This window comes from Leptonotus elevatus, chromosome 4, assembly GCF_054856555.1.
Source record: "Leptonotus elevatus isolate MCC_2025b chromosome 4, RoL_Lele_1.0, whole genome shotgun sequence".
Lineage (NCBI taxonomy): Eukaryota > Metazoa > Chordata > Actinopteri > Syngnathiformes > Syngnathidae > Leptonotus > Leptonotus elevatus.
Window position 1 is genome coordinate 6,447,242 of NC_141242.1, and position 22,616 is coordinate 6,469,857.

The 22,616-nt window shown below is 39.7% G+C and overlaps 2 protein-coding genes across 6 annotated transcripts; both read right to left on the bottom strand.

Annotated features, from left to right (window-relative positions):
• Positions 1-606: 606 nt before the first annotated feature.
• Positions 607-5,672, bottom strand: LOC147175260 (uncharacterized). Its single transcript, XM_086074385.1, has 2 exons — positions 5,194-5,672; positions 607-4,348 (listed from the first exon to the last, which is right to left on the bottom strand). Exons 1-2 carry the CDS (start codon positions 5,315-5,317, stop codon positions 2,433-2,435), a joined length of 2,040 nt encoding a protein of 679 aa, XP_085930511.1. The 5' UTR covers positions 5,318-5,672; the 3' UTR covers positions 607-2,432.
• A 1,289-nt stretch (positions 5,673-6,961) lies between these two features.
• LOC147175261 (uncharacterized) lies at positions 6,962-21,855 on the bottom strand. 5 transcript variants are annotated; one of them, XM_086074388.1, is made up of 4 exons: positions 21,421-21,855; positions 20,280-20,600; positions 19,046-19,155; positions 18,081-18,225 (listed from the first exon to the last, which is right to left on the bottom strand). In XM_086074388.1, exons 1-3 carry the CDS (start codon positions 21,542-21,544, stop codon positions 19,055-19,057), a joined length of 546 nt encoding a protein of 181 aa, XP_085930514.1. In that variant the 5' UTR covers positions 21,545-21,855; the 3' UTR covers positions 18,081-18,225; positions 19,046-19,054. The 5 variants fall into 5 exon arrangements, with proteins under 5 accessions (XP_085930513.1, XP_085930512.1, XP_085930516.1 ...); XM_086074387.1 differs by lacking the exons at positions 18,081-18,225; positions 19,046-19,155 and adding an exon at positions 6,962-7,932; XM_086074386.1 differs by lacking the exon at positions 19,046-19,155 and having other exon boundaries at positions 16,519-18,225.
• Positions 21,856-22,616: the final 761 nt, after the last annotated feature.

Consider the following 22,616-nt stretch of genomic DNA (forward strand, 5'->3'; position numbering starts at 1 on the left):
AAAGCAAACCCCCTTTTTAAGGTATCAATGGACTGGACGCATGATTAAGTGCGATGAGGAAAATTGTACTTACAAACCATTTGATTGGTTTCACTTCAAATATGTCAAGTTGAAGAGTGACCCAGAAGGAAAAAGGTACGGGAAGGAACGCTTTCTCCAAAGTTTGCAGGATTTCAAACGTAAATAATTGATACACAGCTTTTGTGTGGTTATCAGAAATGACTGCTTGAAGAAGAGAAAAAAATACAAATAAAAACATGTTGCAGTTTTCTCAGCATCACAAGAAACCTAAGCTGCACTGATGAACATTGGGGAAGCGAAACATGTTTAAAATTTCATCCACTCGTGAGTAGGACGGTGACGTAGAATAGACACTAAAAAGTTGGTCCTTTATATAAAACTACATTCATTAAAAAATAAATTATGCTTCCCAAATATTTGTAAATTGACACATAGTTTTTTTCACTAACGCACAATAACAATAGATATTATTCTTGGGCCTGAAAATTGATATCAACATAAAAAAAATGTAAAGTAAAAAAATAAGCTGAATTGATAATCATATCTTCCTACACTTATCACTTACGTGATATGAAACTAAGAGTTCCGTGGTGACACGGCAATCAAATATTTGGCAGTGTTGTGATGTTTATAGCTTGACCATCTTTTCTCAGATAATATGTTTATATCATATATATCCTTGGTCCAAAAATACAAAATAAAAAAACAATTTTTTTACATTATCTACAAGTTAAAAGTATGATAAAGAAACAAATTCCAACACTTCGGGTATGCTCCAACCGCCTTTTTTAGCTAAAGATATTACTAAGCTTTCTCCGACAACAACAAAAACCTCTCAAAAATATATGTTACTTTCGTATACTGATAAAATGTCTTTACCCATCTCGAAATGGGAGAGACTTGTCTACAGCTCCGGAATCTGACTTTTGGATTCAAGTTTGTGAAAACGTATTTAAAATGACAAAACATACAAATTTACAACTTATCCAATATAAAATTATTAATAGAACATAAATGACTCAATATATGATGAAGAAAATGGGACTCTCAGACTCCGACATTTGTTTCCAGTGTTTACAAAACACTACAGACACTTATTTTCATGCTTTATGGTTATGCACTCCGGTTATGTATTTCTGGACTAAAGTCTTGGAAAAACTTTCCGCTATCTTGGACTGTAGGATACCTTTATCTCCAAACTTGTGTTTGCTAGGTGACCTAACAACAACTGACTTACCACGTTAACAATTTCAATCTACACTTGTAGCCCTTACTATCGCAAAAAAAAAAAAAAATCTTGTTAACTGGAAAAATAAACAAACTCTGAATATCGACCAATGGTCTAATCTCCTCATAAATTACATTTTAATGGAAAAAATATCTGCCTCAAATAAAAACGAAATATCAACATTTATAGAAACATGGTCGACGTATATATAATCTTTTAACCTAAATCTGCTTACTTAATTCTGCCTGTTAGCGAGAGCCACCACATCACGATAACTTACATTGCTGTTTCTGTATTTGGCAAATTGTAACTAATGGTTGTGTTTTTATAGACAGGAACCCAGTTGCTGCCAGCAGGATCCAGCAGACTACATCAAACGACACCTTACAGTCACCAACTCCTCAAGATTCACCTCCAATGGGCACTAAGGGATAATATTCGGAATCCCTGCATGCCAGTGGGTTAACTCTATAGGTGCTGTCCCCCCTGCCTGAGCGTGGGCGTATTCACTAACATACAAAATTTAAAAATAAAAAATAAATAAAAATGCATTTAGCAGGTTTAGTTCATGTACAGTGTTGTAAACTTGTAAACACTTGTATTTACCACCCGGCCACATAAGTCCATAGTCCATATTATGGTATGCACTGTAATACTTTTTAATGGACCGTTGTCTCCCTTCTGTTCCACTTCGTATGTCATTATTTATTTATTTTACATTTATTTTTTTAAGATAATAACAGATGGATATACGTACATACTTTAAAATTGTAAAGGGGTTTACCAAAAAAGAGAAAGTTATTTCAGTAATAATGGATTACATCTTTTTTTTTTAATTTTTAATTATATTTACAGAGTGAGTCATACTAGTGTAAATGTAACAAAAGAGGACAAACTATATACAATGTTTTGAGTGTTTTGGCACACACAATATTTATAAGAAATATTTACGAATACAAATAGATCACAAAATTGTAGATTTAAAATCTCTGTCATTGCAATTACCTTTAATATTAAACATGACAAATTATAGCTGTCAGATAGTTTAAATCTGCAGCCCGTTGTCAGGTTGATGTAACATTTTATATACAAAATCAATTTCAAAATAGGGTTAAGTCAGACACATACAATACAGGTACACAGATCATTCGTTCATTCAGCGGTAGACATGATCTTTGCACCATCATTCATCTCTGCTATTCTCACCAGCACACGTGTGCCTCTTAGCTTTAGCCTTACTTGGGAATCTTTGACCACAAAGGGCGCAGGTAAAAGGTTTCTCTCCAGTGTGGGTTCTTGTGTGTATTTTAAAGTGTCCCTTCTGAGCAAATTTTTGACCACAAACTGAGCAGGCAAAAGGCTTATCTCCAGTGTGGGTTCTTGTGTGCATTCTTAAGCTTCCCTTCTCAGCAAAATTTTGACCACAAACTGAGCAGGCAAAGGGCTTTTCTCCGGTGTGTGTTCTTGTGTGGTCTTTTAAATGTCCCTTGCGAGCAAATTTTTTACCACAAACTGAGCAGGCAAAAGGCTTCTCTCCAGTGTGGGTTCTTGTATGTCTATTTAAGGTTCCCTTATCAGCAAAATTGTGACCACAAACTGAGCAGGCAAAAGGCTTCTCCCCAGTGTGGATTTTCATGTGGCTTGCTAAGTGTCCCTTCTGAACAAAATTTTGACCACAAACTGAGCAGGCAAAAGGCTTCTCTCCAGTGTGGGTTCTTGTGTGTATTTTTAAGCTTCCCCTCTGAGCAAAATTTTGACCACAAACTGAGCAAGCAAAAGGCTTCTCTCCAGTGTGGATTCTTGTGTGTATTTTTAAGTGTCCCTTATCAGCAAAATATTGACCACAAACTAAGCAGGCAAAAGGCTTCTCTCCAGTGTGTGATCTTGTGTGTATTTTTAAGTGTCCCCTCCGAGCAAATTTTTGACCACAAACTGAGCAGGTAAAAGGTTTCTCACCAGTGTGGGCTGTTGTGTGTTTTGTTAATTGTGCATTATGAGCAAAATTTTGACCACAAACTGAGCAGGCAACAGGCTTCTCTCCAGTGTGGGCTGCTGTGTGTCTTTTTAAGCTTCCCCTCTGAGCAAAATGTTTACCACAAACTGAGCAGGCAAAAGGCTTCTCTCCAGTGTGGGCTGTTGTGTGTCTTTTTAAGCTTCCCTTCTGAGCAAAATGTTTACCACAAACTGAGCAGGCAAAAGGCTTCTCTCCAGTGTGTGTTCTTGAATGTCTTTTTAAGGTTCCCTTATCAGCAAAATTTTGACCACAAAAGGAGCAGGCAAAAGGCTTCTCTCCAGTGTGGGTTCTTGTATGTATTTTTAAGGTTCCCTTATCAGCAAAATTTTGACCACAAACTGAGCAGGCAAAAGGCTTCTCTCCAGTGTGGGTTCTTGTATGTCTTTTTAAGCTTCCCTTCTCAGCAAAATTTTGACCACAAACTGAGCAGGTAAAAGGCTTCTCTCCAGTGTGAGTTCTTGTATGTATTTTTAAGCTTTCATTCACAGCAAATTTTTTGCCACAAACTGAGCAAGCAAAAGGCTTCTCTCCAGTGTGTGTTCTTGTGTGTATTTTGAAGTATCCTTTGTGAGCAAATTTTTTACCACAAACTGAGCAAGCAAAAGGTTTAGTGTGGCCAATCACATGATTTCGCAATTGAGACTTGGAGACAAATGTTTTTCCACACAGAGAAAATTTCCAAAGTTTGCTGTCAATGTGACATGTCACATCACCGTCAGACTGTTCAAGGTCATCAGTGTGAGGAAAGTGTGACGAGTCTTCACCTTCTGCTTGTGATCCTCCACGGTGGTCCTTGTCATCTTCTGTTGTTGTTTGTTGTCTTGAGCTGCTGCTTGGAGACTCCGCCCCTTTGTTCTCTTCATATTGACATTCATCTTCACTCTTCAAATGGACACCAGTCACTGGCAACTCTGTGAAATGCTCCTCCTCTTTAATGTATGGTGGCGGCCGCTCCTCTTTCTTTATGTTGGGAGGCTGTGGCTGCTCCTCTTCTTTAACTTGAAGAGGCTCAAAGTCCTCCTCCTCTTTCACGCCAGGGAACTCTGGCTCCTGCCGCTCAGGACAAAGATATTTTTCACTGACGTCTGCGGGACACAAGATACACACGGTTTGGTAAAGATCGTTTATTGTGACATGTGCTTTATATTTAAGATTATCACATGGGCCACCTTAGCGAAAGAGTAGCAAAGCTGGCAAATGTTACGTATCTGTATTTTGTTACAGAATTCACTCAACGTTACTCTGTAACCCCTGTAACACTGATTGTTCCGCACATAAATATAGAAAATATTTCAAGCTGTAAAATCTGGCATTCATTGACAAAAAGCTAAAAAAATATGCATCTGCATCAGCTGTACAACATCCTCGAGGAGTTGACAAACTTTTAATTATTCAAACTCTAGGGGGCAGCAAATAAGAACAAATAAAGCCAGGGGAGAGAAATCAATTTAGCCAACAGGAAGTGAAGTGTATGTCAAACCTAAATTGGTATTTTTAATCATTGTACTACCTTAACTATAGTCCCTTTTAAACAGGCATTAAACAAAACGTTATGGCGGTGTGGTAATATATTAGCTAATTCAATGCTAAGAAAAAAAAACTTTGTTCGAAATGTTTTCAATGAAAAAAGTGTGCCATGGCTCAAAAAAGGTTGAGAAACAGACATAAGAAATTTATATTGTAGGAAACAACAGAAAATTACATAATCATTTTTCTTACAGCTTGTTTTATATATATATACACACACAAAGGAGAAACTGCTGTAGTGATGTGAAAATTGAACAAGTAGTTTTAAAAATACAATTCTGATCTGACAAAAGTACCAAAGCGACATGAGAAAAACTGTAAACGTAAGGTAAAAAGTTCCCGGATGAAGGATCCTTTCAAAATAGACATTTTGTTGTAAGTATTGATTAAATAAGTGACAAACCTGCTCTGTTCAACACAACTCGAGGCTGCTTGCAAAAAGCGTCCATCGGTTGACGTAATCGCTCATTCTCTTCTTGTGCGCCACAAAGCTCCTCTTTGTACTTGACTTTCGTTATTGCCAACATTTTCACACGATATTCACGACACTTTTCGGTCACATTTGACGCCTGTTGAGCCAATATGACGATAACAAACGCGTCTCCCTTTTTCGGTGGCTAGCAAGATAAGCTAAGCTAAACAAGGACGAAAGATTTTGACAAAAACTGTGTGATACGAATGTAACCAGACACAAAATGGAGCAGTTTGGCTTCGATAGAGTAGTGAAAGGACAAAGTGTCGATGTGTAAGTTCGTATAGTACGAATTCAGAATGAATTATTATGAATTATAGTGAACCGCGTGTGGCTATGTAAAAGCAGCCTGGAATGGAGTATTGGTCACGTGAAATCTATTCTACGGCAACACCAGTTGGACAAATCTTGTGTCACGTAGGGGGTTGGGGGCATAACTAAAATAAATGTTTGAGTCTATGTTCATTTGGAGAATTTTTTTTTTTTTTTAATCTTTGCATTTGGACGAATAAGAAACATGTTTAGTCCCTGTACAGTGTTGTTGTAAACTCGACATCTTCTAACAACATTGTTCATCAGTGCAGTGTATAACGCTCATCTCTACATCTGGCGATGTGCTGCAAAATAAGAGTGTGGAATATTTTAGAATGGAGTTACATCCATAAAAATATTGAGGGGTTTACGAAAAATATAAAGTTATTTCAGTATTAATTGTTACTAAACACTAAATAGACTGAAAAACAAATGATTTGTAAATTTACGTTTACACGCACCAATGATGTTTGATGGTGACGACCCTGAATGTTGAACTAGTGAACACTCCAAAGTAATGGAATTCTTAGATTCTCTTTTTAGTCCAGATTTTATCCAACATGTCAACTGTACCACTCATTCATATGGCAACACATTGGACCTTGTTTTTACAAAAGGTGTCAATGCTGGCCTTTCATATCCTGCAGGTCCCTGTCTCTGACCACTTTTGTGTGTTTTTTTATCTTATCTTTTGATGCACTGAGATAAGCTGTGGGCCAAACCACCACTGTTTTCGTTATATAAACAACAACGTACAGTTCCTTTTAGCTCACCCTCTGTTTGTTAAACTTGACTCCATCTCCACTATGGGTATTATGTCTCCAGACCAGGCCCAGTCACGAGACATAATAAGAGAAATATTACGGGAAATTTCCTGGTTGGCCGAAAGGGGGCGCTGTTTATTTCAGGCCGCGGGTTCTTTCCAAAATCAGCAAATAAAGTGCTTTTATTATTGTTTGCATTTAATAACTAAATACTTGTCCATGATGTTCATTGTTCGGTTTCTTCTTTTACCACTACTACGTCGACTACATTTCTATATACAGGTAAATAAAATTCTGATGCCTTATCCCCACCTAGTGACAGGAAGCAGCAACAGCTCTGAGGCACTGTTTACACGACGTCTCGCACATCTACCTTAAGTCATTAAAAAAATACAAGTGAAGCTCTTTTAAATGTTGTATTTATCCCCTTTGTTTTCCTCTATGCTCCACGCTGGTTGACTGTTGTTTACATGTATTTTTAGATGAGAAAAAAGAACAAGTTGTTTTTTGTTTTTAATCAATGTCATGTCAGAAGCCAATTTCCGTCAGTGAATTTTTATTTTTTGAAGACAGTCTTCCCCCGACAACTCCCCTCCAATTTTAATGCACCACACAACTGTGTGTGTGTGTGTGGGGGGGGGGGGGGTGCCATTGGTTGGGGCAGACCGCAGTATAGAGCAGTGCTGCAGTCCCCTGTCCGTGCCCCCCCCTATTAATTTTTTTAATGCACCACACACACACTTGTATATACACTGGGTGGGGTCACATTTCGGGGGTGCCGCCCGTCCCCCGGTGCCCCCATCTCGCCTTCTGCCCCCGGTGTTCCATCCCTCCACGCGGTGAGGGTGGGGTGGCGCGGGTGCCCTCTCCGCTCCGCTGTCCGGCCCCTCTTCGGCGCCGATGCCCGGGATCTGGGGGTCGGGGTCTGGGGGGCTTCCGGTTGGTGGAGGTGTGTGTGTGGGGGGGAGGGGGTCTGGGGATTTGGGGGCGGCTGGGGCTGGGTTGGGGTGGGGTGGATGGTGGGGGTGGATTGGGAGAGCGGGAGCTGTGGACCGGTGGGGTGCCTGGCGGGCCTGCAGTGCCCCGTCCTGCTGCATTGGGTTGGTGGCGCAGGCCGTGTTGGGGTGGGCGGCGCTCCTGCTCCTGGGTTTGCTCTCCGGCCGGTGGCACCTGCGGGGCCCGGGGGTCGTCCTTTGGCGCTGCCGCGGCCTGGGGGGCTCTGAGGTGTTGCGCTTGCTCTGTCCTGGCAGGGGTCGACGGCTCCCCTCTTTGGTGGAGATTTTCATGCATGCCAGATCCACCACACCAGAAATTCAGACACAATCTGCTTCTTCCTCAGGTCATTGAATCGGTGAAGGCTGGTGTCTGTGGATCTCATTCTGTTTCGTCTGTCCTTCCTTCCTTCCTTCCTTCCTTCCTTTCCTCAGTCTCTCCTTTGGTCTCTTGAGGTCTCCCTGATTTGTTGGAATTTAGATGTCTCTGGGGTTGGTGAAGGACTCTGGTTGGTGGCCTGGTGGGTGGTGTCTGGTCGGTGCTGGATTTCCCTTTCCTTTCTTTGGTCCTTCCTCGGGTCTCCTGACGGCCTCACGACTGGCTGGAAGTGTTCGGTTTAGGTGAACGGCAAGGGATTTTTTAATAGCTTTTAGGTGAACTAATGAATACACACACACTGACACGCACGCACATACAAAAGAAAAAAGAGAGCAATGATGATGACATGTCAAATCGGTAAAATTACTGAATGAACAATACTGAGCTCTCCAGAAAATAAAGAAAGAAAGAAAGAAAGAAAGAAAGAAAGAAAGAAAGAAAGTGATCGGAGCAAATCCGTAGCCCTTTCCTGGCCTGGTAGGTTTGCTCGGTTGATCGCAGCCAGCCAAAGTCGTCTTCGACGCTCACTCTTCTTTTGGGCTTCCAATCCCTGGTTTGTAACACTCTTCGTGAGTCGACAAAAACCCTTTCCCTTCTTTTTTGCCTGGCTATTACAGCCCACGATTACACACAAGTTGGGCACCAGACACACCAACTAAATTCTCAAATTTATCAGATTATTCTATTAACTGGACAAAATCTACACCACTCCCTATTACAGAAAATTCATGGAACCTTGCAAACCAGGACCCACACTACTCATTTCCTATAGGTAATTTAAAATACTTAGGTATAAAAATCTCACCTAAATTAACTGATTTAATTCATTTAAACTTTACTCCACTTCTGGATAGCATTTATAGTGACTTGGAGCGCTGAAATAATCTTCCTATTTATGCTGTCCTCGCTCCGAAGCGTCGAGATTTCACCAGCTAGACAGCGAGTTAACGACGTTCCAAATAACAAGACTTTGTTTTCCTTTTGGGCTGTTGTTTTGAACAATGGCCTCTGACCATTACCCTCTTTAGGTTGTCGTAAAACAAAAACAAAAAACAATAACAAACAATGTGTATTAGCTAACTGTACACGACACACTCTCATGCTAATAGTTAGTTACATTGCACAACAGTCTCTTATCTCTAATACTGTCCTTAATTAACTAAAATTAATACACAGTGTTATTTTCTTAACATCACATGTACTTACGGACAATTCTTGTCCAAAGCAACAACGAAACAGGATCCAACAGTTCGCGTAGCACATAAACGAGTCGGCGTTGCGTGCTGCCACATTGGAATTCTCTCTGTTGGAAAATCGTTCTTATATAATATAATTACCTTAATTTGGCGATATGCTTCATTATTGTCTCCTTTTCAAACTTACTTTTCTGTCACAGCTTGATCCTCCTCTGTAGATTTATCACATTCAGACTGTGGATTATCACTTCAAAATCACCCACAGTCAGTTGGGGTATAGACCAATACCCCGCAACCTTTTAATTTTTTAATCTACTAATTCGTCTACATTAATTAACTATCATGTGTACACACCCTCCTTTTGACAAAGATCCACTCTGATCTTTTCAAACACGTATGGTATTTCAAAGGGCGGACACACCGAGGCTTCGTAGCTCATAAATAAGGAATACCAGACTATAGCTTTCCGCAAAAGACGTCGTAAATAACACAAGCCTTTAAATCAGGTGATTGTGAGGCAAACGAGAGAGAGATTCAGGTCACTGCAATTAAAATGAGCACAAGCAGATACAATTTGAGACACTGGTATGTGAGGACTTTGGGGTCAGGGAAAAATACAGTTAGCCACATTAATCTATTTCAGGTTACGAATTACAAGAAACTTACAAATATCTACCTTCTCAACAGATAAAATAAACGTATTATAATTAGAGCCGAAAATATCACAACACTCCTACTTTGAGCAAACCATCAATTATTCCTAAAATACTAATCAACCCCACCTCTTCTACATAGTAGTGGGTCATATAAAACACAACAGTAATACAAAAACCAGCAAACTCGCTGTTATTTGTTAAATTCCCATTGTACCAATTCAGAAACTGATGCTCCCAAGAAAATAGGCAAAAATTTAGTAGACTAAACCCAATAATCATCAAGTAACGGAAAATAGAGTAATTAAGATTGAAATAAATTTTACCAATCATCCTATTTCAAATTCACATATGTTGTTTTCAATTTCCTGAAATACCTTGCTATAGATCACATCTCCCCATCCGACACATTAAAATGCCTTGCATACAACCAGTTTACCATATCAATGACCGGAGGTGTCGCATCCCAGATGAGACCATAGGCTTTGAGTAGTCAATGTTCAGTCCTGGCCAGCAGATGGCAGGGCGGCGGATGTTTCAGGCAATGTTCAAAGCAGGCATTGAGATGTTCACTGGAGTCAAAACAGCCGTCATCAGTGATGAGGAGAGACGTCTCTGTAACGAGGCTTGTGCACAGTCACTGGGCATTGTGGAATTGAGCACCATCATTGTCGGTAGGCACAGGGGAATGACTTTGCTGCGGCGTGAAGCTCTTTGACCTCTGCCACGTCCACCCAGACGCTGGAGGTTGCTGTCTGCAATCGTGGACCCGATGACACATATCGGCCCTCCTTGGAGCTCACCTCAACCAATGAATGCACCTGCCTGATCCAATGCACTCAACCGACAGACCGAGGAAGATGAGATCATAGCAAGATAGTTCACTTCCTGCTTCAAAAATGTTTCAACTATACCATAGCTTGTTTTTGGGAATGCCCTTCAAAATAGCTACTAGAAATACTTGTAAATACAATGTAGCAGCAGCTGGGGCGTAGCCCGTTTGCAGGTTGTAACCAGTGAGGGCCATCAAGCCCCCATCTGCTTTGGAACTTTAGCACCAGTTTCTGAAATGACACACTCAGAAAAAACAAATATTAAAAATTAGTATTATTTTGTCTTTAAAAACATTTATTACTTCTCATTCAACTATCTTAAATCTAGCCACAACTGTCCAGATGTAGGTATAATTATGTTAATTCAATATATCTTGATACAAAATGCTATTATTTTTTCATTTGTCTTTATTCATTTGCCTAGAAAAGAGAAAGTTAATAAGATTATTTTCTGTATCAAAAGTAGTATAGTTTTAAAGACTTTCTATTCAGTCACTAAAAAAAAATCGGATCTAATGTTTTTCTACAAGAACTCAGCAATGTCCTTTAAATACTGTTGTTTTTTTTTTTTTATCATTCTTCTCTTACCCAGAAAAGAGAAAAACTTCCATCACGAGGACACATTATACTCTAACTCCTATCTCACACACACAAAGCCCCCCCCCCCCCCCCATTTGAGACACAGGGGAGGGAGCGGAAAAAGAAAAAATCTTAGCATTATCACATCGCAAAACCTGTTTTACTACATTCCCATTCGAAAAACAAACGCCATTATCACACCAGTCTTATCTACTCAAAAACAACACCAAACATACAGTTAGATATTGAAGAAAAACAAATAAAATATCCATACACACATTTCTCATTCACAATCACACTCCCAGTTAAACCCAATCCACCAGGGTAGCCCCCACTTTTTTTTTATCTAGGTCTCATACAATTACTCAACAATTCTCTCAACTTTTCAAACTTTTGCAGGCACATACGCACACACTCTTTTATTCATTTAAAGATAATAAACGGTTTTGTTCTGTCAATTCGTCGTCTGCAGCTTTTTCAAAGCGAGAAAGAATCGTACGCCATTTGCTACGAACTACCTGGGGCACTTCAGCGTGTCTAGTCAGTTCCAATTTAAAAGCTTCCGCCTGGTTCAATTTTTCCTGCGGGTCATCCTTCATAGCCAATATTTCGTCTAATTTTCCCTCCAATTGTTTCACAGAGGCGTTTACGCCAGCTGCCAAGCCGTCCGCCGCGGCCTGCAAAACAGATCGATGCGGTCGAGGATTCGCATCACAATTTTCACCATTCCAATCCACATTCGAGATTACCGCCATTTACAGTCAATATAGGCGCCTGCAAATTTTGCAGCATTTGAACCGCAGTCTTTTATGGTGATTCAGTACACGGGTTTATAGCATCAAACATATTTTCCGTGAGCGGCTCAGCATATGCCGGCGGAGCTGTTAGCTTAGCATCAAAATCAGTCACTTTATCATCACCAGCTTCTATCATAGCCATCCGAGCGATTTTAACGGAACTGCCCAAAGCCAACATTCTAGCATTTCTCATCATTCGATCCACTTTTTTACAATTTCGTCTGACTCTTCTACCATTTAAAGAAAATACAAAAGTCTCTTGTACCATTTTGTCCAGCGATTGCCGTTTTTTTTTTTTTGCATGCCAATTCCACCACTTTCATCAAAGATACCAAGCAAACCGCGGATGTTAACGGTGAAAACCAACCTTTATCACAGCAAGCCGTAATTCAATCAGTAAACAGTATTTTCATTTTTCGTCTATGTTTTTCGGGCATGGCTCCGACTTAAACCTCGGAAGCATTCTTAACTTGTGCATCTAAGAATAAGTTCCGACTATGAACCGGAAGCACTTTTAGGTCAAACCATTCGGTGTTGCAGTCAAAACCGTCCTCCATTATTTATTTTAATTATTCACCTCTTTAGTCATTATTATATTCAAGTCGTATTAATATTTATCAATTCAGTGACGTCTCACTTGTAGTATGATAGTTCAATAGGTTAAATTTATTCGACAACGTTACTCGTTCCTCACCTCAAAATAAACATTTTCACAAGAATAAACACAGACGACCACAAAAACGTACACACATAACAGACATTTAACATACATAAATAACGAATCACGTAATCTCTCGATCGATCAACAGCGGTAAAACACAAATCCACTGCGTCAACCTGTCCTCACTCTCATTACTGCTCAATTTTAGCAGGCGCGCATTTTAAAATAACCATTACGTGCTAACGAATAATCACAAGCGGCAAAAAACAAAACCGCTGCGTCATCCTGACCTCATATAACTGCTAAATTTCAGCAGGCGCGCTATCATGATCTCTAGATTACTTAGCGGCAGAAACCCTCCGCGTCTATCCGTATCCCTCTCAAAATTCATAAAATAACCATCATGATCTAGCGATTGCTTCGCAGGGGAGAGACTCCCGTCCCAAAAACAAAATAAAATAAAACCGCTTGCTTCAACCTGTATGTCTAAAAATGCTTCTTCAGCTGCGCATAAACCAACATGACAGCACTTCCGTAAACAATGCTCGTCACCACGTACGTGTATAGTTCAATGTCGTAGTAAAATCTCAAATTAAAGACTTCGCGTCCCTCCGTTAATCGAACGACTTCAAACTCCACTACAACCTGTTCACCCAGACCTCATGTAAAAATTTAGACAATTTAGAAGACGAAAACCGGTTGCAGCGGTCCCAAACAGACAGAACTTCCCTACGTGGATAAACGTCTCCACTTACCGTAAGTAATTATTTAGGCGCCTAGAAGTTCCGCCCGTCTGTGAACGCCGCAGCCCGCAACCGTCAAAACAAACTTTCGTTCGGGGTCACCATTAGTTAATGTTGATTATCAAACTCAGACTATGAGATCGATGAAATCAGGATTTATTTTTACATAAGCTTATGGACACATGAGATCGGCTGAACTCCGCCATTGTTCTCCCTCATGTGTGATGCTCCTCCCCTTGTCCCAAAAACTAGTATCCTTTTCGTGACTCTTCAAACCCCTCCTCTGTCTTCTTCGGCCAATCCTCTCCTTCTCAAACAGTCACATGATAAATCAATACACGTCACCAAACTTCCCCCTCTTTCATCCTTGTCCTTGTGGGAAGGGTGAAATACAAAACAGATAATAAATCTTCAGCTCGTATCTTAGTCCACTACAGATGTGGGTAAATAATTGGTCCCGGCACCTCCTGGACCAGAAAATTTATGGACAGAACTCTGCGTGAACTTCCAAACATTCCTGATACATAGATAACTCAGAAACAACTTCTCTTTCCCAGAGAAGAGAACAATGGACTATAGATTGAATAACATATGAATTAACTGTTGTCTTATTATTACACAGCTCTAACTAAAATCAAAATGGTTAAAATATAAATCGAAACAGTAAAACAATGTTAATAATGTTAACATCTCTTCTCACCAAAACAATGAACAAAGCAACCCCTGGAGGGCGCTCTAAGGTTGCACAAACTCAAACGGTGAACTTCTAAAGGGCAGAAGACTATTTCTCTAATAGGACGAATAGCCACCATTAAAATGAAAGTTTTACCCAAAATAAACTATTTTTTCTCAATGATTCCATTTAAACCTACGGCTAACTGGTTCCAGTTGTTGGACACGGCCGTTACAAAATTTTAATTTAATTTTAATTTAATTTAAAAAAAAAGCAAATATTAGTCTACTCTTCAGAAAAATAAATCCCAAGGAGGTCGAGAGGCACCAAATTTTATGCACTACTATATAGCTAACCAGCTACAATATATCATTCTATGGGCACAACCCAACAGAGATACTAACTGTTGGCTGGAACTAGAACAGAAGGATTGTAATAACCTCAGACTTCTAGATTTACTCTTCATTACAACATCGATTAAGCAACACAATTGTTTTAAAAACCCAAGGATTTCCGCCACCCTGATTACAAAAGCCCAAGTGGAGCCCTGCGGGCTTTCTCCCCTATGGCATAACCGTCACTTTCAACTTAACAACCAATCGTTTTATCTAGGTGTGTGGGAGCAGAAAGGAATTACACATCTCCACCATCTTTTCTCAGATAATATGTTTATATCATATACATCCTTGCTCCAAAAATACAAAATAAGATTTTTTTTTTAACATTATCTGCAAGTTAAAAGTATGATAAAGAAACAAATTCCAACACTTCGGGGTATGCTCCAACCGCCTTTTTTAGCTAAAGATATTACTAAGCTTTCTCCGACAACAACAAAAACCTCTCAAAAATATATGTTACTTTCGTATACTGATAAAATGTCTTTACCCATCTCGAAATGGGAGACAGACTTGTCTACAGCTCCGGAATCTGACTTTTGGATTCAAGTTTGTGAAAACATATTTAAAATGACAAAACATACAAATTTACAACTTATTCAATATAAAATTATTAATAGAACATACATTACTCAATATATGATGAAGAAAATGGGACTCTCAGACTCCGACATTTGTCTCCAGTGTTTACAAAACACTACAGACACTTATTTTCATGCTTTATGGTTATGCACTCCGGTTATGTATTTCTGGACTAAAGTCTTGGAAAAACTTTCCGCTATCTTGGACTGTAGGATACCTTTATCTCCAAACTTGTGTTTGCTAGGTGACCTAACAACAACTGACTTACCACGTAAACAATTTCAATCTACACTTGGAGCCCTTCCTATCGCAAAAAAAAACAATTCTTGTTAACTGGAAAAATAAACAAACTCTGAATATCGACCAATGGTCTAACCTCCTCATAAATCACATTTGAATGGAAAAAAGATCTGCCTCAAATAAAAACGAAATATCAACATTTATAGAAACATGGTCTACGTATATATTATCTTTTAAGCTAAATCTGGTTACTTAATTCTGCCTGTTAGCGAGAGCCACCACATCACGATAACTTACATTGCTGTTTCTGTATTTGGCAAATTGTATAGACAGGAACCCAGTTGCTGCTAGCAGGATCGAGCAGACTACATCAAACGACACCTTACAGTCACCAACTCCTCAAGATTCACCTCCAATGGGCACTAAGGGATAATATTCGGAATCCCTGCATGCCAGTGGGTTAACTCTATAGGTGCTGTCCCCCCTGCCTGAGCGTGGGCGGCTCTGCCCTTCTGTGGGCTGCTGGCTGGCGGATGCGTCTTTGCCGTTCCCTGGGTCTCTTGGGAGGAGCTGTGTTGCGGTGCTCTCCCGGATGTCCTGGGTTTGCTCTCCGGCCTGTAGACGGGGGTTGTCCCTTGGCGCTGCCGTGGCCTGGGGGGCCCTGGGCGGTTGTGCTTGCTCTGTCCTGGCCCGGGATGACGGCTCCCCTCTTTGGTGGGGGTTTTCATGCATGCCAGATCCACCACACCAGCATCTATCGAAATTCAAACACAATCTGCTTCTTCCTCTGGTCGTTGAATCGGTGGAGGCTGATGTCTGTGGATCTCACTCTGCTTCATCTATCCTTCCTTCCTTCATTTCCTCAGTCTCTCCTTTGGTTTCTTGAGGTCTCCCTAATTTGTTGGAATTTAGATGTTTCTGCGGTTGGTGAAAGACTCTGGTTGGTAACCCGGTGGGTAGGAGGCAAAGTCTGGTCGGTGCTGGATTTCACTTTCCTTTCTTTGATCCTTCCTCGGGTCTCCTGACAACCATCACGACACTAGCTGGATTCTGAAGTATTCGGTTTAGGTGAACGGTATGGGATTTTTAATAGGTTTTAGGTGAACTAATAAGTACACCCTCACACGCACATATTCACTAACATACAAAATTTAAAAATAAAAAATAAATAAAAATGCATTTAGCAGGTTTAGTTCATGTACAGTGTTGTAAACTTGTAAACTCTTGTATTTACCACCCGGCCACATAATTATCATAATCACATAGACCTTCAGTCCATATTATGGTATGCACTGTAATACTTTTTAATGGACCGTTGTCTCCCTTCTGTTCCACTTCGTATGTCATAATTTATTAATTTTACATTTATTTTTTTAAGATTATAACGGATGGATATACGTACATACTTTAAAATTGTAAAGGGGTTTGCCAAAAAAGAGAAAGTTATTTCAATAATAATGGATGACATCCTTTTTTATTTTTAATTATATTTACAGAGTGAGTCATACTAGTGTAAATGTAACAAAAGAAGACAAACTATATACAATGTTTTGAGTGTTTTGGCACACACAATAATTATAAGAAAGTATTTACGAATACAAATAGATCACAAAATTGTAGATTTAAAATCACTGTCATTGTAATTACCTTTAATATTAAACATGGAAAATGTAATTTAAAAATTATATAAGGCACAATGCATATTAATGGACAATTACCGGTAAACATGCCAGATTATAGCTGTCAGATAGTTTAAATCTGCAGCCCCTTGTCAGGTTGATGTAACATTTTGAACACAAATTCAATTTAAAAATAGGGTTAAGTCAGACACATACAATACAGGTACACAGATCATTCGTTCATTCAGCGGTAGACATGATCTTTGTACCATCATTCATCTCTGCTATTCTCACCAGCACACTTGTGCCTCTTAGCTTCTGCCTTACTTGTGAATCTTTGACCACAAACGGCGCAGGTAAAAGGTTTCTCACCAGTGTGTGTTCTTGTGTGTATTTTTAAGCTTCCCTTCTCAGCAAAATTTTGACCACAAAATGAGCAAGCAAAAGGTTTCTCACCAGTGTGGGTTCTTGTGTGCATTTGTAAAGTTTCCTTCCGAGCAAAATTTTGACCACATACTGAGCAGGCAAAAGGTTTCTCTCCAGTGTGGGTTCTTGTGTGTAATTTTAAGATTCCCTTCCGAGCAAAAATTTGACCACAAACTGAGCAGGCAAAAGGCTTCTCTCCAGTGTGGGTTCTTGTGTGTATTTTTAAGTTTCCCTTCCGAGCAAAAATTTGACCACAAACTGAGCAGGCAAAAGGCTTCTCTCCAGTGTGGGTTCTTGTGTGTATTTTTAAGTTTCCCTTCCGAGCAAAAATTTGACCACAAACTGAGCAGGCAAAAGGCTTCTCTCCAGTGTGTGTTCTTGTGTGTATTTTTAAGTATCCCTTGTGAGCAAATTTTAGACCACAAACTGAGCAAACAAAAGGCTTCTCTCCAGTGTGTGTTCTTGTGTGTATTTTTAAGTATCCCTTGTGAGCAAATTTTTTACCACAAACTGAGCAAGCGAAAGGTTTCTCTCCAGTGTGTGTTCTTGTGTGTATTTTTAAGGTTCCCTTCTGAGCAAAATTTCTACCACAAACTGAACATGCAAAAGGTTTGTCACCGGTGTGGCTGATTATATGTCTTCTCAATAGAGACTGGCAGCCAAAAGTTTGACCACACTGACAGCATTTCCACGATGTGCTGGCAGCGGGACATGTCACATCACCGTCAGACTGTTCATAGTCATCGGTTTGAGGAGAGTGTGACGTGTCTTCACCATCTGACATTCGAGCTAACAGGCTGTCTGCTTGTGATCCTCCATGACGGTCCTCGTCATCTTCTGTTGTTGTTTGTTGTCTTGAGCTGCTGCTTGGAGACTCCGCCCCTTTGTTCTCTTCATATTGACATTCATCTTCACTCTTCAAATGGACACCAGTCACGGGCAACTCTGTGAAATGCTCCTCCTCTTTAATGTATGGTGGCAGCCGCTCCTCTTTCTTTATGTTGGGAGGCTGTGGCTGCTCCTCTTCTTTAACTTGAAGAGGCTCCAAGTCCTCCTCCTCTTTCACGCCAGGGAACTCTGGCTCCTGCCGCTCAGGACAAAGATATTTTTCACTGACGTCTGCGGGACACAATTTACACATGGTTTGGTAAAGATCGTTTATTGTGACATTATGTGTTTTATATTTAAGATTATCACATGGGCCACCTGAGTGAAAGAGTAGCAAAGCTGGCAAATGTTACGTATCTGTATTTTGTTCCAGAAATCACTCAACGTTACTCTGTAATCCCTGTAACACTGATTGTTCCGCACATAAATATAAAAAATATTTCAAGTTGTGAAATCTGGCATTTATTGACAAAAAGCTAACAAATGCATGCTTGCATCAGCTGTACTACATTCTCGAGGAGTTGAAGAACTTTTAATTAATTACCTCTAGGGGGCAGCAAAGCAGAACAAATAAAGCCAGGGGAGAAAAAATCAATTTAGCCAACAATAAGTGAATGTCAAACCTAAATTATTTTTAGTTTTAATCATTGTGATGGGCTTAGTGTCAATGTTCCATTAGCATAAATATGTGTCTATATGTAATATATTAGGTAATTCTATGCTAAGAAAGAAAAACGTTTTTTGTTTTTTATTTAGTTACAAACAATGGTCCAACTAGTCACTTCTGTCTACAATACCAAATTATCAACTAGGCTTCCATCCTCCATTCTAGTTGTTGGTATGTCCACGAATCAAAAATAAAGAGTAAACCTGCTGTATTATAAAATTCTTAAAACATTTACCATAAAAAATAGGAGCACCTATTCTTATCTGAGACATGTACCAAAGCGACTTGAGAAAAACTGTAAACGTAAGGTAAAAAGTGCCCGGATGAAGGATCCTTTCAAAATAGACATATTGTTGAAAAGCATTGATTAAATAAGTGACAAACCTGCTCTGTTCAACACAATTCGAGGCTGCTTGCAAAAGGCGTCCATCGGTTGACGTAGTCGCTCATTCTCTTCTTGTGCGCCACAAAGCTCCTCTTTGTACTTGACTTTCCTTATTGCAAACATTTTCAAACGATATTCACGACACTTTTCGGTCACATTTGACGTCTGTTGAGCCAATATGTCGATAACAAACGCATCTCCCTTTTTCGGTGGCTAGCAAGCTAAGCTAAGCTAAACAAGGCCGAAAGATTTTGACAAAAACTGTGTGATACGAAAGTAAACAGACACAAAATGGAGCAGTTTGGCTTCGATAGGCACAGGTAAAAGGTTTCTCACCAGTGTGGGCTCTTGTGTGTATTTTTAAGTATCCCTTGTGAGCAAAATTTTGACCACAAACTGAGCAAGCAAAAGGCTTCTCTCCAGTGTGGGTTCTTGTGTGTATTTTTAAGTTTTTTTTCTCAGCAAAATTTTGACCACAAACTGAGCAGGCAAAAGGCTTCACTCCAGTGTGGGTTCTTGTGTGTATTTTTAAGAGTTCCTTCTGAGCAAAATTTTGACCACAAACTGAACAGGTAAAAAGCTTCTCTCCAGTGTGGGTTCTTGTGTGTATTTTTAGGTGTTCCTTCGTAGCAAAATTTTGACCACAAACTGAACAGGCAAAAGGCTTCTCTCCAGTGTGGGTTCTTGTGTGCATTTTTAAGTTTCCCTTGTAAGCAAAATTTTGACCACAAACTGAGCAGGCAAAAGGCTTCTCTCCAGTGTGTGTTCTTGTGTGGTCTTTTAAATGTCCCTTCTGAGCAAATTTTTTACCACAAACTGAGCAGGCAAAAGGCTTCTCTCCAGTGTGGGTTCTTATGTGTATTTTTAAGTTTCCCTTCCGAGCAAAAATTTGACCACAAACTGAGCAGGCAAAAGGCTTCTCTCCAGTGTGGGTACTTATGTGCCTTTTTAAGCTTCCCTTCTCAGTAAAATTTTGATCACAAACTGAGCAGGCAAAGGGCTTTTCTCCAGTGTGGGTTATTGTGTGTAATTTTAAGCTTCCCTTCTGAGCAAAAGTTTGGCCACAAACTGAACAGGCCAAGGGTTTAGTGTGGCCAATCACACGTTTTCTCAATTGAGACTTGTAGACAAATGTTTTTCCACATTTCCAAAGTTTGCTGTCAGTGTGACATGTCACATCACCGTCAGACTGTTCATGGTCATCAGTGTGAGGAAAGTATGACGTGTCATCACCTTCTGCTTGTGATCCTCCACGGTGGTCCTCGTCATCTTCTGTTGTTGTTTGTTGTCTTGAGCTGCTGCTTGGAGACTCCGCCCCTTTGTTCTCTTCATATTGACATTCATCTTCACGCTTCAAATTCACACCAGTCACGGGCAACTCTGTGAAATGCTCCTCCTCTTTAATGTATGGTGGCAGCCGCTCCTCTTTTTTTATGTTGGGAGGCTGTGGCTGCTCCTCTTCTTTAACTTGAAAAGGCTCCAAGTCCTCCTCCTCTTTCACGCCAGGGAACTCTGGCTCCTGCCGCTCAGGACAAAGATATTTTTCACTGACGTCTGCGGGACACAAGATACATATGGTTTGGTAAAGACTGTTTATTGTGATGTTATGTGTTTTATATTTAACATTATCACATGGGCCACCTGAGCGAAAGAGGAGCAAAGCTGGCAAATGTTACGTATCTGTATTTTGTTCCAGAATTCACTCAACGTTACTCTGCAACGCCTGTAACACTAATTGTTCCGCACAAAAATATAGGAAATATTTCAAGTTGTGAAATCTGGCATTTATTGATAAAAAGCTAACAAATGCATGCTTGCATCAGCTGTACTACATTCTCGAGGAGTTGAAGAACTTTAAATTAATCACCTCTAAGGGGCAGCAAAGCAGAACAAATAAAGCCAGGGGAGAAAAAATCAATTTAGCCAACAATAAGTGCATGTCAAACCTAAATTATTTTTATTTTTAATCATTGTGATAGGCTTAGTGTCAATGTGCCATTAGCATAAATATGTGTCTATATGTAATATATTAGGTAATTCTATGCTAAGAAAGAAAAACGTTTTTTGTTTTTTATTTAGTTACAAACAATGGTCCAACTAGTCACTTCTGTCTACAATACCAAATTATCAACTAGGCTTCCATCCTCCATTCTAGTTGTTGGTATGTCCACGAATCAAAAATAAAGAGTAAACCTGCTGTATTATAAAATTCTTAGAACATTTACCATCAAAAATAGGAGCACCTATTCTTATCTGAGACATGTACCAAAGCGACTTGAGAAAAACTGTAAACGTAAGGTAAAAAGTGCCCGGATGAAGGATCCTTTCAAAATAGACATATTGTTGAAAAGCATTGATTAAATAAGTGACAAACCTGCTCTGTTCAACACAATTCGAGGCTGCTTGCAAAAGGCGTCCATCGGTTGACGTAATCGCTCATTCTCTTCTTGTGCGCCACAAAGCTCCTCTTTGTACTTGACTTTCCTTATTGCAAACATTTTCAAACGATATTCACGACACTTTTCGGTCACATTTGACGTCTGTTGAGCCAATATGTCGATAACAAACGCGTCTCCCTTTTTCGGTGGCTAGCAAGCTAAGCTAAGCTAAACAAGGCCGAAAGATTTTGACAAAAACTGTGTGATACGAAAGTAAACAGACACAAAATGGAGCAGTTTGGCTTCGATAGAGTAGTGAAAGGACAAACAGTGTCGATGTGTAAGTTCGTATAGTACGAATTCAGAATGAATTATTATGAATTATAGTGAAAAGCGTGTGGCTCTGTAAAAGCAGCCTGGAATGGAGTATGGGTCACGTGAAATCTATTCTACGGCAACACCAGTTGGACCAATCTCCTGTCAGGGGGTGGGGCATAACTTAAATAAATATTTGAGTCTATGTTCATTTGAAGATATTTTATATTTTTTATCTTTGCATTTGGACGAATAAGAAACATGTTTAGTCCCTGTACAGAGTTGTTGTAACCTCGACATCTTCTAACAACATTGTTCATCAGTGCAGTGTATCACGTTCATTTCTCTACATCTGGCGATGTGCTACAAAATAAGAGTGTGGAATATTTTTGAATGGAGTTATATACATAAAAAATATTGAGGGGTTTACCAGATATATAAACTTATTTCAGTTTTAATGGTTACTAAACACTAAACAGACTGAAATACAAATATTTTTGACAAATTTACGTCTACACGCACCAATGATGTGTGATGGTGACGACCCTGAATGTTGAACTAGTGAACACTCCAAAGCAATGGAATTCTTAGATTCTCTTTTTAGTCCAGATTTTATCCAACATGTCAACTGTACCACTCATTCATATGGCAACACATTGGACCTTGTTTTTACAAAAGGTGTCAATGCTGGCCTCTCATATCCTGCAGGTCCCTGTCTCTGACCACTTTTGTGTTTTTCTTAATCTTATCTTTCAATGCGCTGAGATACGCTGTGGGCCAAACCACCACTGTTTTCGTTATATAAACAACAACGTAAAGTTCCTTTTAGCTCACCCTCTGTTTGTTAACTCTTTGACTGCCAGACGTTTTCAGAAAA